Source organism: Anolis carolinensis, chromosome 2 (assembly GCF_035594765.1).
Source record: "Anolis carolinensis isolate JA03-04 chromosome 2, rAnoCar3.1.pri, whole genome shotgun sequence".
NCBI lineage: Eukaryota > Metazoa > Chordata > Lepidosauria > Squamata > Dactyloidae > Anolis > Anolis carolinensis.
Genome location: NC_085842.1, coordinates 8772732 through 8787194, shown reverse-complemented (window position 1 = coordinate 8787194; position 14463 = coordinate 8772732). Strand labels below are relative to the sequence as shown.

The 14463-nt window shown below is 45.5% G+C and overlaps 3 protein-coding genes across 3 annotated transcripts in view; 2 read left to right on the top strand and 1 right to left on the bottom strand.

Moving 5' to 3' along the window:
- Positions 1–14463, top strand: part of LOC100562976 (zinc finger protein 658B) — a 488523-nt gene that overhangs the window by 196330 nt on the left and 277730 nt on the right. The window lies entirely within an intron of this gene.
- LOC134296954 (zinc finger protein 24-like) overlaps positions 1–14463 on the bottom strand; it is a 133035-nt gene that overhangs the window by 57876 nt on the left and 60696 nt on the right. The gene's annotated exons all lie outside the window — the stretch shown is intronic.
- Positions 4123–13076, top strand: LOC100552818 (zinc finger protein 658B). Its single transcript, XM_062973067.1, has 2 exons — positions 4123–4406; positions 10123–13076. The coding sequence occupies exon 2, from the start codon at positions 10416–10418 to the stop codon at positions 12147–12149; it is 1734 nt and encodes a 577-aa protein (XP_062829137.1). The 5' UTR covers positions 4123–4406; positions 10123–10415; the 3' UTR covers positions 12150–13076.

Sequence of the window (14463 nt, the reverse complement as noted above, 5' to 3'; positions counted from 1 at the left end):
AAGGAAAGACGGGAAACGTTGGATCCCAAAAGGGTTGGCCGTGGTCAGGATGAGAGGTGGACGGAGAGGAAAGGCGTGTCCATGAGACCCCGTGTTGCCTCCTCCTGGAATGGACTCCTAGGACCCTAGAGCCGGAAGAGACCCCCAAGGGCCACCCTGTCCTGCCCCTGCCATGCAGGAAGGCACAATCAAAGCACTCCCGGTGGATAGCCTCTGCGGAGAAGACTCCACCACACTCTGGGGCAGCCTAGGCCTCTCTCCAACAGCTCTTACTCGCAGGAAGTTCTCCCTCAGCCTTTCAGTCGAATCTCTTTCCCTATAGCCCGTGTTGCCTACTCCTGGTATGGAATCCTAGGACCCTCCTCCTCAATGAGACACCCTTTACATCTTGAAGCATGGTTCTCATGTTCCCTCTTCTCCCAGCTTAACATCCCTCAGGAGGAAAGAAGGAAGGAAAAAGGGAAGAAGGAAGGATGGATGGGAACGGAGGGAGAGAAGGGAGGAGGAAGGAAAGACAAAAGGGAATGGAAGGAGAAAGGAAAAGAGAGAAGGAGAGAAGAATGGGAAGGGAGGGAGGAAGGACAAAAGGAGGGAAGGAGGAGGGACAGAGAAGGAAGGATAGGATGGTGAGAGCGAGGAGGGCCTGAGAAGTAAGCCCAAGGGGCCACATCCAGGCCTAGGTTGGCCGATACCTGTCCTAGAGGGACAGCTGGGTCATTTCCTGTCCTCTGGAGGGAAGAATGGGAGGGATTTGTATGTCACTGACTACTAAAAGGCAGACTGCGTTGGATAATACAGAACATTGGATAAGCGACTGTGGGATAAGCGAGGCTCTACTGAAATATGAAATAATTACTGTGGTATAATAATACAGAACAATATAATCTCTAAAACCAGGACAGTAAATAAAGAGCAACATTCTGAAAGCAGGGAAATTGGGAATTCTAGAAAGGAAACCATCAGGGCCAGCTAGCACTTCCCAACAAAGGATTCTCCCAGGCAGGAAGCAAACAGGCTTTGAAGCTCCAAGGCCATTACATGCTAATCAAGGTGGCTAATTGCAGCATTCATACCTGTCATACTGAGACTATTAATTGCTATTCAAACTGGCCAACCAGGGATTCCGCAATGTAGAAAGCGGCCAGGCCTGCAAGCAGCAAGGCTATTCAGCGCTATTCAACCTGGCCAACCAAGATTTTCCCCAGATAGAAAACCCCCAAGCTCTGAAGCCATGAGGCTACTCTGTCCCATACAACCAGGCCTAGAAAGGATGCCCTATGTAGAAAGCGGTCAGGCTTTTAAGCTACAAGACTATTCAGTGCAGTTCCAGCTGGCCAAACAAGGATTCCCCTACTAAGGAAGTAGCCAGGCTTCAAAGCAGCTCTTTGAATGAGGATGCTACTTCAGCTACTCCAGAAAACGGCCAGGCTTTGAGGCTGCAAGTCTATTCACTGCTATTCCACCTGGCCAACAAATGATTCCCATAAGCCACAGCAACGCATGGCCAGGCAAAGCTAATAACAACTAAAGTAAAATATTTGGAAATGCAGATGACAAACAGAAAGTGAATCATTTAAGAACAATTATGAAAAAGTATGGAAAGAGATAGAAAAAGACTCACAAAGGTGGAAGAATTGAGACCCATCTCTGTTGGTAAGAATTCCAACAATCAAAATGAATGTAATCTCAAAAATGTTGTTTTTTTTCCCGACAATACCAATTTTGTCAGAAGAAGCACTCTTTGAAGTTTGGAATAAGGAAGTGACACAATTCATTTGGAACAATTAAAACCCAGAATAAAAATTTAAACTTTATAAGATGCAAACGACAGAGGAGGAATGGCATTACCACATAGGAGGCTATACTGTGATTCAGCAGCTTGGACGTGGACAAAAGAGAGGATCTTTCTAAAATATGAAAGACTACTTCCAATGGAAGAGACTGATCTAACATATGGATGGCATGCATATCTGGTTTACGATAAAATGAAATTGGACTCCAATTTTAAGAAACGTTAGATAGGAAATTATTATTATTATTATTATTATTATTAAACTTTATTTGTACCCCGCTAGCATCTCCCGAAGGACTCGATGCGGCTTACAAAGGCCTTACAAATTCATTGATGAGAGTATGGAATAAATACAAAGGAATTTTTTTTACAATAAAAAACCTGCATTGACAAAACCACAACTAAGAACACCTAGGAGAAAATATCTACCTTATAAACAACTATGAGAAAAAAGTTGTTAAAAGCACTACAAGAGCAACCAAAAGAACTCAACAATGACACGGTTCCATTATAATCGACTCTAATGCAGCAGCTCTTGAATATTTTCTTTAAAAAGCTCTGCAAATCCCTGACCTAGATGACCCTTACTCAGAATTGTTTTTCCATGAAAGCGTTGACAGGACATGTTCTGCCTGACATTCGCTCATCATGCAAAACGCAATAATGATTTGGCTTGCTGGATGATGCATACGTGGGATGAGCTATGAACGAGGAGAGTGCCTACGTGGACACTCCACCTGATGTGATGCGTGATGAGTTATATAAGTTACAAGGCAACTACGCATGTCCAAAAGGATGATCACAGTCAGCAAATTCCACTGTCAGTGAGCTTTCTGCACATGCTCATGTAAAATTGTATAAACTGGGAAGCCACTGCAGGCACGGGGTGGCCTTGCGTTTTCTGGGCATCAGCGAACATTGTCACCTGCTCTTGGCCAAAAGTAAACTATCTCAAAGACAACTTCGGCTGTCAGTCTGCTGTCTTCACCTGCATCCAAACAAAATTCTGCAACAATAATAGAGCAAAACTTGTATTGGAATAAAGTCCGATTTCTGTCCCTCACTATTGAGGAAACGGAGGGGAAGAATGAACGGACAGAAATATGAACATTGAAGATATTTGCCACACACGCCACAATCACATGAGGTGGGAAAGATCAAACAAGGCGGGATCTGGAAACCTGGTGATCTTACCTTTCTGAATACTTTATGAATCAAAAGAAAGATAAATATTTGAATAGTAATTCCAAACAAGGCTGGAATAAGAAACGGCCTTGTTGAATCCACAAAATGGAAGGAAACGGCAGGTCCAGAATCTCAAACCAGGCCATCCAATCAATTAAATTAATGTATTTAAAAAACCGCCCCAGATGTGGGGCGGGAAGAGGGGAGTGAAGGGTGGGGGGCTTTTTTTTATGTCAGGAGCAACCAGAGTTGCTTCTGGAGTGAGAGAATTGGCCATCTGCAAGGACGTTGCCCAGGGGACTCCCGGGTGTTTTTGATGTTTTACCCTCCTTGTGGGAGGGAGGCTTCTCTCATGTCCCCGCATGGAGCTGGAGCTGATAGAGGGAGCTCATCCGCGCTCTCCCCGGGTGGGATTCGAACCTGGCGGCCTTCTGGTCAGCAACCCAACCTTCAAACCAGGAGGCTTTTATCCCCTAGGCCACCGGAGGCTCCTAGGGTGGGGGGCCATTAAGGGAAAACTAATTGAATTTGGGAGCCCCGCCTGGTGGCGCAGCGTGTTAAAGCACTGAGCTGCTGAATCTGCTGACCAAAAGGTTCGCATCCGGCAAGTGGGGTGAGCTTCCACTGTCAGCTCCAGCTTCTGCTTTAACCTATTACAATATTATTATGTATAAACAATATATTACATAATGAGCCTAGCACAAGATGAGTCTCAGGGGAACCCCTTGACCTTGCCCTTTGGTTGAAGTACAAACTGAACGCGTCCCTTAGTCGGTCAAGAGTCGTCTATCCCGATTCCTAGACTGTCAGGCCTTGTGGCCTGTGTGAAATACGAGCCTTGAATCCCTCCGCGTCTGTCTGTCAAGAGAGAGGCCCCTTCCTCCCTCCCCGACCCTCGGCCAGGCTTCCCCGCTCCTCACGGACGGAAGGAAGGAAGGAAGGGGGGAAAAAGGCCCCTCCGCCCCGCTCCCTTCTCTCACCCGGCTTTTAGGCCTCGACGCTCCCAACGGTCACTCAGCCCGTCACGTGACCCGCAGGCAGGAAGGCCAGGGCGGGTCTGCCTGGAGACCGGTGACGCTGCGGCAGGAGCCCGATTCCCATTGGTGGATCCCGAGAACGACCGTTAATGACAGAAAAAAGGGCCGGGGGAGATTCTGCCCGGAGACTGATGACGTGAAGGAGAAAGACGAATTCCCATTGGTGGATTCTGGGCGTCGGGAAGCAAAGAAAGGAGGAGCGTCTCTCTCTGTATGTGTGTCGGGCTCCGTTCAAGTGCCGCGAAGCCCCGCCCCATGTTAGGCCCGGGCGGAAGTCCACCGAGGAAGGGAGGCGTCTTCCTAGAGAGGCTGAGGGCGAGAGGGGTCGGTGAGCTGGCTTCCGGAGGAGGAGGCGGAGAGGAGGCCTTTGGGAGAGAGAGGAAGAGGAAGGGGTGAGTGGGTGTGGGTGTGGGGGGCGGCGTGGGTCCCCGAGCGTGCCCCTGTGTGTGTGTGGGGGGGGGGGGGGAGGGCGGCGTGGCCCCTTCGCCCGGGCCCGGCCTTCCACCCAGGCCTCCCTCCCTCCTTCCCTCCCGGTCGGGCCTGGTCTGCCCAGGCGAGGCCGCGGCCTGCTCTGCCCTCCACGGCGCATGCGCCTTCCCCGCTCTCCCTCCGCACCCCCGCCCTGCTCTGGTCATCTGGATTCTACGGCCTCAGGCAGCCCCCCTCCCTCCCACTTGGACTTGTTTATATTTACTTATACTCATTGATTGATTGATTGATTGACAGGGGTGCCTGAGAAATAGAACAAAGACCATTCAAATAAAAAAAAAATTCACATACATTGAGATATACAGTAGAGTCTCACTTATCCAACACTCTGGATTATCCAATGCATATTTGTAGGCAATGTTTCCAATATATCGTGATATTTTGGTGCTAAATTCGTAAATGCAGTAATTACGACATAACATTACTGCGTACTGAACTACTTTTTCTGTCAATTTTGTTGTACAACATGATGTTTTGGTGCTTCATTTGTAAAATCGTAACCTAATTTGATGTTTAATAGGCTTTTCCTTAATGCCTCCTTATTATCCAACATATTTGCTTATCCAGTGTTCTGCCGGCCCGTTTAGCTTGGATAAGTGAGACTCTACTGTACTTCTAAAACCACACAAAGTAAAAAGTGGGGAATTTAAATATACAGAATGAAATAATTGAGACATTTCTGCGATGACTGTAGTAGTGCTCAGAAAAAAGTAACACAATTAAGACGTATCATGAAGCAAGCAATGCGCAAAGGTCAGTCTGCTCTCCGGGCCCATGGCGCATGCGCCTTCCCCGCTTCTTCCTTTAAATGGCCTTTGATTCCAAGGGGCTCTTGAGGGAAGGTAATCCGGTTGGGAAAGTCAGTCGGGGTCGGCAGTATCGCTGAAAACAGCGGCAACTATTATGTGCGTGCACTTCCCTCCTTCTTTCTTCCCCTCCATGGCCATCCATCTTGGGAGATGCAATCCTCCAGGAGACTCCCACAAGTTCATGGCTTCCCCCGTCAACACCACCGCTGCACTTCTCTGTGGCTTATTTATGTGCAGCCAGGTGAACTCCTGCCCTTATTTTGAGTTCATTGGAGGCACTAATCTTGCTGTTGACTCCAGACAGAGCCTTTCGTCATTTAGTCTGCATTAAGTCATTCCTAAACCGGAAGTCTTTAAGTTGAGGTCTTTCAATATTGTTTCTAGTTAGACAACCATACATCAGTAATGTTTGACAAATTAGATGCTCTGAGGAAGGCCAGCTAACTTCTAGAATTGGTGCTACGCGTGGGGTGAAGCAGGGCTGAATACTGGCAAAGTAAATTTTCATTATCTTTTTCATTATGTAAGGCCCTATAAGCCTTATATATCACCTGTCACATCAGCACTTTTAATCTTGTACCCATTACTCTGGCCCGGCCCAGTTCTATTGCGTTTTAGCGTATTGTTATTGCTTGTGGTTTATACTGTTTTAATTCTTTTAATTTGCCTTTGTTTGTATTGCTACATTGTGTGTTGAGGCCTTGGCCTTTGTAAGCCGCATCGAGTCCTTCGGGAGATGCTAGCGGGGTACAAATAAAGTTTAATAATAATAATAATAATAATAATTGCACAAGGGAGGGAGCTTCCAGGGCTCCTTTCTTCCTCATTATTGGAGCTATCGGGATGAAACTTGCTACCACTGTTAGCTCCCCCCCCCCCCCCCCATATACACAAGGTTTAGAACATTGCATTCATTCACTAATTTTGGGGAATTTTAAAAGGTTTTTATGTAAAACATTTCTTTTTAAATTTTCAAGAATTTTGCTCGCCTCCCGTGTTAAAGCCTCAGTCAGAATGTGGAGGAATAATAATAATAACTTTATTTTTATACCCTGCCCCATCTCCCCGAAGGGACTCGGGGCGGCTTACATGGGGCCTTGCCCGATAAAACAATCAAATATCAAAACACAGCAATAAAACAGTTATCCAATAAAAACATCAATTACAGTAAAAATAATCATTAAAATCAACATAAAACATACAATATTAACACTGGAGACTAATTCATAGAACCCAGGCAAAGTGCAACATGTGCCGAAATGGGGAAGGTAAGGACCCCTCTTCTGGCTTTAATGGCCTCCGGTGCCTCTTCCGTGTGAGGCCAGGCATCTTTGACCTTCAGTGCCCAATTGGACAATGCCAGGGGTCAAAGGGGATGGTCGCAAGGGTTGGTGAAGGCCAAAGAGTTTCAGAAGGCAATGGTCCAGCCTTGTAATTTACGGTTATATCATCATCATCATCATCATTTCTATCCTGCTTTCTCTCTTAAAAGGAGACCCAATACCACTAACAATAAAAGCAACATAGTATATCATTTAAAGCCGCAAACACACACACATTAAAATTAAGCACTGACACTATTAAAAACAAACAGTTAAAACCAATTAGAAGCATATTCTGAGCCATCCCAGAAAAAGTAAGCAGGCCAAACCAGTCATCTTGTTGGCAGTTACAGCAGTAATGCACGTGTGGCTTAAGCACCTGCGTGACGCTTTCAGTTGGGCCAATATGTTTGAAGGCAACAAGCGGGACTCAGAGCTGGCTGTCCTCCCAGTAGACTCAAGAGCCCTCTCCAAAACCAGGAGGCAAATTGGACCTCGCAATCTGCTATTACTCTAAGGTGAAAGCCATTGTACTTGTGAATGTGATCAATAAACTCTCTGGGGGACCATTTATCTGGTGGCACAAGCTCAACAATGCGCTGCTTAAGAAACAACCTCAGCCCCTTCCCCTTCTTTTTTTAACATGAGTGTTACCAAAATCCAAGGATAATAACACAGCTCAACCAAAACCATATATTTTGGTATCTTCGTTTTTGGGCCTGTTCCTGGGGTTATTTGGGGTGCCGATTCAGAAAATGGCATTGGATAGATCACATCAGCTCTAGATTATGAAATACAGTTTTCTGTGGGCGAGCATGTTGTGAACACTTTTCAAACAAAGGTTCTTTTTATTGCAATTTTCATTGTGAGAGGGTGTATCAAAACCTTTGCACAACCTTTACACCAGTGGTTCCCAAACTTACTTGGCCTGCCGCCACCTTTCCAGAAAAAATATGACTCAGTGCCCCCTGGAAAGGGGGCGTGGCTTAGAGGGGTGGGTGTGGGTCCTGCTCAAGAGGGCGGGGCTGAGCCTCTCCCCTAGTCCTAAGATGCAGGGCTGGGAGGGGGAGGTGGGCAGGGACACAAATGGACAGCCAGGACTGGGATGGGCGGAGTTACGAGCTCTGAGGCAGGGCTGAGCTTCTATCCCTGTCCTGCGGTGCCTGCCAGGACACAGGGGGCGGGGCTAGAGGAGGGGCGGGGCCTCTTCCCAAGTGCCTGACGGGCTGAACCTCTCTACCCCGCCCTCGTGTTCTAACAAGCGCCTCAGGGGAGGTATACAGAGGCTCTTGGGAAGAGGCCCTGCCCCTAGCCCCGTCCTTTAGTCCTAAAAGGCCTCTCAGGAGAGGTATAGAGGCTCAGCCCTGTCTCAGGCTCTTGGAAGGAGGTCCCGCCCCCTTCCCTAGCTCCGCCCTCTGTGTCCCAACAAGCGTCGCAGGAGAGGTATAGATTCTCAGCCCTGTCTCGGGCTCTTGGAAAGAAGCCACGTCCTTCCCCTGGCCCTCCCCCATGTCCTAATAGGTGCCATCACCGCCCCCCTGGATCGCTGCAGCACCCACCAGGGGGCGACAGCGCCCACTTTGGGAATCACTGCTTTACACAAAGAACGACATACAGATTCTATGTAACTACGTTGGATTCACAAACAACTTACTGTTACATTGGCTAACAAAAAAAAAGAAAAGAGGAATGACATTTTTACTCAGCATTCACACCACGTATCTGCATATTCATCCATCCTCATGCATCCAAATATTACCTTATCCTTTTCTCCCTTCTTGGAGAAGAACACCTGTTAGGCCAGACCCAGCTTCCCTGCAGCCTGCCAACACACAGTTCCAAGAGTTCTATAAACCCAAAATGCCAAAACTCCAAAATGCCAAGGATCAGATCCCTGTTTTCCATACAGCAGAACCTGAATCCCTGCAACGTAAAATGACTCCAAAACACACTCCTTTCTCTTCCCCTGAGAAAGGGAGGCATACACCATCTCTCTCCTTCCCGTCACAATTTCCTCTCCTTGGCGCTCGTCTTTCCCACTTTTCTTTATTCATATACACACTGCATTTCCCCCAAAATGTATAGTTAAAATAGTTAAACTATGGTGATTATTTGAAGGATATGTATGCACATTTACATTGAAGAAGATTAGAATAATAATTTAATCAGAGTTGGACAGTCTTAAATCTTAAATTGCAGTTGTATGTAAATATTAAAAAACATTTAAACTACTGATGCCTCCATTAATATAATTTTATTGCTATCTATTTTTATTTTGAAATGTACCAGTACCTTCTGCATTTCTTACCCCCGTCTTATACTCGAGTCAATAGTTATTCCCAATTTTTTTGTGTTAAATTAGGTGCCTCGGCTTTTACTCGAGTATATACGGTACACATTTTTCAGAAAGACAAAAGACTTTCTCTAGAATGGATAAGATATGGATATCTGCCAAACTCAAAACCTGTTCAAAAGACAGAAATCCTACCCAAAACTATCTCAGATCATAATCCACTGACTCTAGTAATTAAAAAGAAAGTAAAAACACTTAGATGGCAGCTGAATGAATCACTACTGCAAAAGGAGGACGTAATTGAGAATTGTAAAGAAAAACTGAAAAAATATTTGGAACTTAATTTAAATCAAGTTACAGATATTCAAACAGTATGTGATGCCAGTACAGCTTATATTAGAGGATACTTTATAAAATGCAACACTGAAATGAGAAAGAATAGACAGAAATATTTTCAGATAATTTCAGATGATATTAAAAAAAGAAGAGGAGTTAAAAAAAATCTTTTGAATTCAAACATTCTAACTCAGATAAAACTCCTACAAAAGCCATTATCGTGTTACTAGTTAATGAATTGGAAACTAAAATAAAGAATGCAAAAATATATATATTTTGAATCAGCTAACAAACCAGGGAAATGGTTAGCATATACGTTGAGGAAACAAAGCCCAAAAAAATGTAATTGTCAATTCTTTATTTATGTATTTATTTATTTATGACATTTCTACCCTGCCTTTCTCTACCCTGAAGGGGACTTACTGTTAAGATACAACATGAGGATAAAATATTAATGGATGATATCAATATTCAACAGGCTTTAAAACATTATTACATTAATTTATATAAGGCAGACTACATATCTCTACAAGACATTGAGAATAATTTAATTCAGCGAAAGATGCCAAAAATAAATGTTCACAGTTCACAGCCTGTTATGCCTTCAGCTCTGCTGCATTGTTGGATTTTAATCGGTAGGGTTGGATTTTATTTTGTGCAGAGAATCTTTGCGCACCGTCCCCTTTGGACCTGAGGAGGGATTGTTTGTTGTTAGGCAAGTGTTAAAGCATTTCTCACCAGGCAATGGGCACCTTCCCTCTTCCCCTGGGTTTGTTACAGGACGAGACTTGTTCTTCATGTTCCATGAGATCTTTCTCCGTTCAACTCCTGAAGAGATTTTCCTCTTTTTCTCTGGCAGGTAACTTCTGTAAAAGTTCTGCAAAGAAAACCTTGTGAGAGCTTTGCCCAAGGAGTGCTCTAAGTCTAAAGTGACTTCAAGATGCACAGTAATGCAAACAAGAAAAAATAACTGTAGAAAAATATATTACAAGCTACATACCTGTGCAATTAAGGGGAGTGCTGAAGATTGTGCTGAAGAAAGAGAAGCTTGCTGAAAGTGAGCAGAAGGCTACAGCAATACCAAGACTATGCTGTTCGGGAGGTTATATCTGTAAACCCCTGGCATAATATTTGAATTATAATTATAAAAGAATGGCAAGTCCTCTACCTCCCTATCCTAGATCACACACAGGGGAGAAGTTACATCAATGTATGGAATGTGGGAAACAGTTTGAAAGGAAACATTCTCTTACTGTACATGAACGGACCCACACAGGGGAGAAGCCCTATAAATGCATAGAATGTGGAGAAAGCTTCAGTCAGAGTGGCAGTCTACGTTCCCATCAAAGGACCCATACAGGGGAGAAGCCCTATAAATGCATGGAATGTGGAGAAAGCTTCAGTAAGAGTGGCAGTCTACGTTCCCATCAAAGGACCCACACAGGGGAGAAGCCCTATAAATGCATGGAATGTGGAGAAAGCTTCAGTCAGAGTGGCAGTCTACGTTCCCATCAAAGGACCCACACAGGGGAGAAGCCCTATAAATGCATAGAATGTGGAGAAAGCTTCAGTAAGAGTGGCAGTCTACGTTCCCATCAAAGGACCCATACAGGGGAGAAGCCCTATAAATGCATAGAATGTGGAGAAAGCTTCAGTAAGAGTGGCAGTCTACGTTCCCATCAAAGGACCCATACAGGGGAGAAGCCCTATAAATGCATGGAATGTGGAGAAAGCTTCAGTCAGAGTGGCAGTCTACGTTCCCATCAAAGGACCCACACAGGGGAGAAGCCCTATAAATGCATGGAATGTGGAGAAAGCTTCAGTAAGAGTGGCAGTCTACGTTCCCATCAAAGGACCCACACAGGGGAGAAGCCTTATAAATGCATAGAATGTGGAGAAAGCTTCAGTCGGAGAGACAAACTACGTTTCCATCAAATGACCCACACAGGGGAGAAGCCACATAAATGCATAGAATGTGGAAAGAGCTTCAGTCGGAGAGACAAACTACGTTCCCATCAAATGACCCACACAGGGGAGAAGCCACATAAATGCATGGAATGTGGAGAAAGCTTCAGTCGGAGAGACAAACTACGTTCCCATCAAAGGACCCACACAGGGGAGAAGCCACATAAATGCATAGAATGTGGAAAGAGCTTCAGTCGGAGTGAGAATCTACGTTCCCATCAAAGGACCCACACAGGGGAGAAGCCACATAAATGCATAGAATGTGGAAAGAGCTTCGTTCACAGTAAAACTCTGCATATCCACCAAAGGACCCACACAGGGGAGAAGCCACATAAATGCATAGAATGTGGACAAAGCTTCAGTCACAGTGGCAGTCTACGTTCCCATCAAAGGACCCACACAGGGGAGAAGCCATATAAATGCATAGAATGTGGAAAGAGCTTCGGTCACAGTAAAACTCTGCATATCCACCAAAGGACCCACACAGGGGAGAAGCCACATAAATGCATAGAATGTGGAGAAAGCTTCAATCGGAGAGACAAACTACGTTCCCATCAAAGGACCCACACAGGGGAGAAGCCATATAAATGCATAGAATGTGGAAAGAGCTTCGGTCACAGTAAAACTCTGCATATCCACCAAAGGACCCACACAGGGGAGAAGCCACATAAATGCATAGAATGTGGAGAAAGCTTCAGTCGGAGAGACAAACTATGTTCCCATCAAAGGACCCACACAGGGGAGAAGCCATATAAATGCATAGAATGTGGAAAGAGCTTCAGTCGGAGTGAGAATCTACGTTCCCATCAACGGACCCACACTGGGGAGAAGCCACATAAATGCATAGAATGTGGAAAGAGCTTCAGTCGGAGTGACCATCTACGTTCCCACCAAAGGACCCACACGGGAGAAGCCACATAAATGTACAGAATGTGGAAAGAGCTTCAGTCGGAGTGACAGTCTACGTTCCCATCAAAGGACCCACACAGGGGAGAAGCCACATGAATGTACATAATGTAGAAAGAGCTTTAGAGAAAGTTCAGCATACATTAGACATCACAGAACTCATGCGCCGCTAGAGGAGACGGGCCTTTGAGTTTCCGAGCTCTCCTCAAAAGAACGTTGGAAGGAAAGAGGAAGGCCACCCCCTTGCTCTCTCTCTACCATGAACTGCAGTTTGCTGCTGACAGGTCTCACTCAGAGGGGGACTTTTTTCAACAAGCCTTGAAGGGGTTCACCTAACCTCCTCCACAAGGAAACCCATCACAGGCTTCTAGGATGGTCTGTGAAGGTTTCCTGAAATGAGCAGAAGCTGAGATCTCTGGATAAAGGGGGTTCTGAAAAAGAATAGCTCTTTGGTAGCAGATTACGTCATATCTTGATACGCTTGTCTCATGTCTCGGCTCTACTGCCCCTCAGTTAAAATTCTGGGCTCCAGCCATGTACCTGTAACCCTTTTCTGGACTTTGTTGTGTCCTGAATCATTGACTCTAAATTCTGGACTGACTTCCTGGTTTCATTTATGAACCAGGACTTTGTATCCCTGACTTTTTGGGTTGTCTTTGAGACTCTGAATTCTGTTTGTACTCCTGATTTTTTTTTTTAGTTATCTCTGTCGAATGAACTCCTGGCATGTGACTATTGACGTATAACCTTGGCTATTGTTTTTTCTTGCTTCTGATCTGGATCTGCAGTTCCTGACATGTCTGCATTAATTGGACTCTTGACCTTGACTTGTGTTCACTGTTACTCTGACTGTGTTGATGTAATTATATTATTTTAGCAGGACTCGAGACTTTAAAGGTAAAGGATTTAAGGTTTAAAGGTAAAGGACTCAATACTTTTAAAGATATGGTCTTGGCTCATCTTGTGTTCCTCAGACTTTATACCGGGAGAGCCCTGGTACACGGGACCATCAGTCTTGCATTGTGTGTACTTATCCCTGCGTAGAGTGAACCCATTTGCCTATTTGAAACTCTTTAATCACCACCTTTGGCAAAGGGTCCATTAGGATGCACAGCATATCTCCCTAATTGTAGGATATGGAAGACAAAGAATGATCACAACAGCTGATGAAGATTAATGATGCTGATGATGATACTTTATTTATAACCCTCCGTATCTCCCCGAGGGGACTCTGGGCGGTTTCCAGCAAGTAACAAAATTGCAAACATTCAGTGCCACAAAGTCAAAAACAATAGATATGACAATCTCAATATAAACCTAAAGGTAAAAGGTAAAGCTTCCCCCTGACGTTAAGTCTAGTCGTGACCGACTCTGGGCGTTGGTGCTCATCTCCATTTCTAAGCCGAAGAGCCGGCGTTGTCCATAGACCCCTTCAAGGTCATGTGGCCGGCATGACTGCATGGAGCGCCGTTACCTTCCCGCCAGAGCGGTACCTATTGATCTACTCACTTGCATGTTTTCGAACTGCTAGGTTGGCAAGAGCTGGGGCTAACAGCGGGTGCTCATTCCACTCTTGAGATTTGAACCTGGGACCTTTTGGTCCACAAGTTCAGCATAGAATCATAGAATCATAGAATAGTAGAGTTGGAAGAGACCACATGGGCCATCTAGTCCAACCCCCTGCTAAGAAGCAGGAAATCGCATTCAAAGCACCCCCGACAGATGGCCATCCAGCCTCTGCTTAAAAGCCTCCAAGGAAGGAGCCTCCACCACGGCCCCGGGGAGAGAGTTCCACTGTCGAACAGCTCTCACAGTGAGGAAGTTCTTCCTGATGTTCAGGTGGAATCTCCTTTCCTGTAGTTTGAAGCCATTGTTCCGTGTCCTAGTCTGCAGGGCAGCAGAAAACAAGCTTGCTCCCTCCTCCCTATGACTTCCCTTCACATATTTGTACATGGCTATCATGTCTCCTCTCAGCCTTCTCTTCTGCAGGCTAAACATGCCCAGCTCTTTAAGCCGCTCCTCATAGGGCTTGTTCTCCAGACCCTTAATCATTTTAGTCGCCCTCCTCTGGACGCTTTCCAGCTTGTCAACATCTCCCTTCAACTGTGGTGCCCAAAATTGGACGCAGTATTCCAGGTGTGGTCTGACCAAGGCAGAATAGAGGGGGAGCATAACTTCCCTGGATCTAGACGCTATTCCCCTATTGATGCAGGCCAGAATCCCATTGGCTTTTTTAGCTGCCGCATCACATTGTTGGCTCATGTTTAACTTGTTGTCCACGAGGACTCCAAGGTCTTTTTCGCACACACTGCTGTCAAGCCAGGCGTCC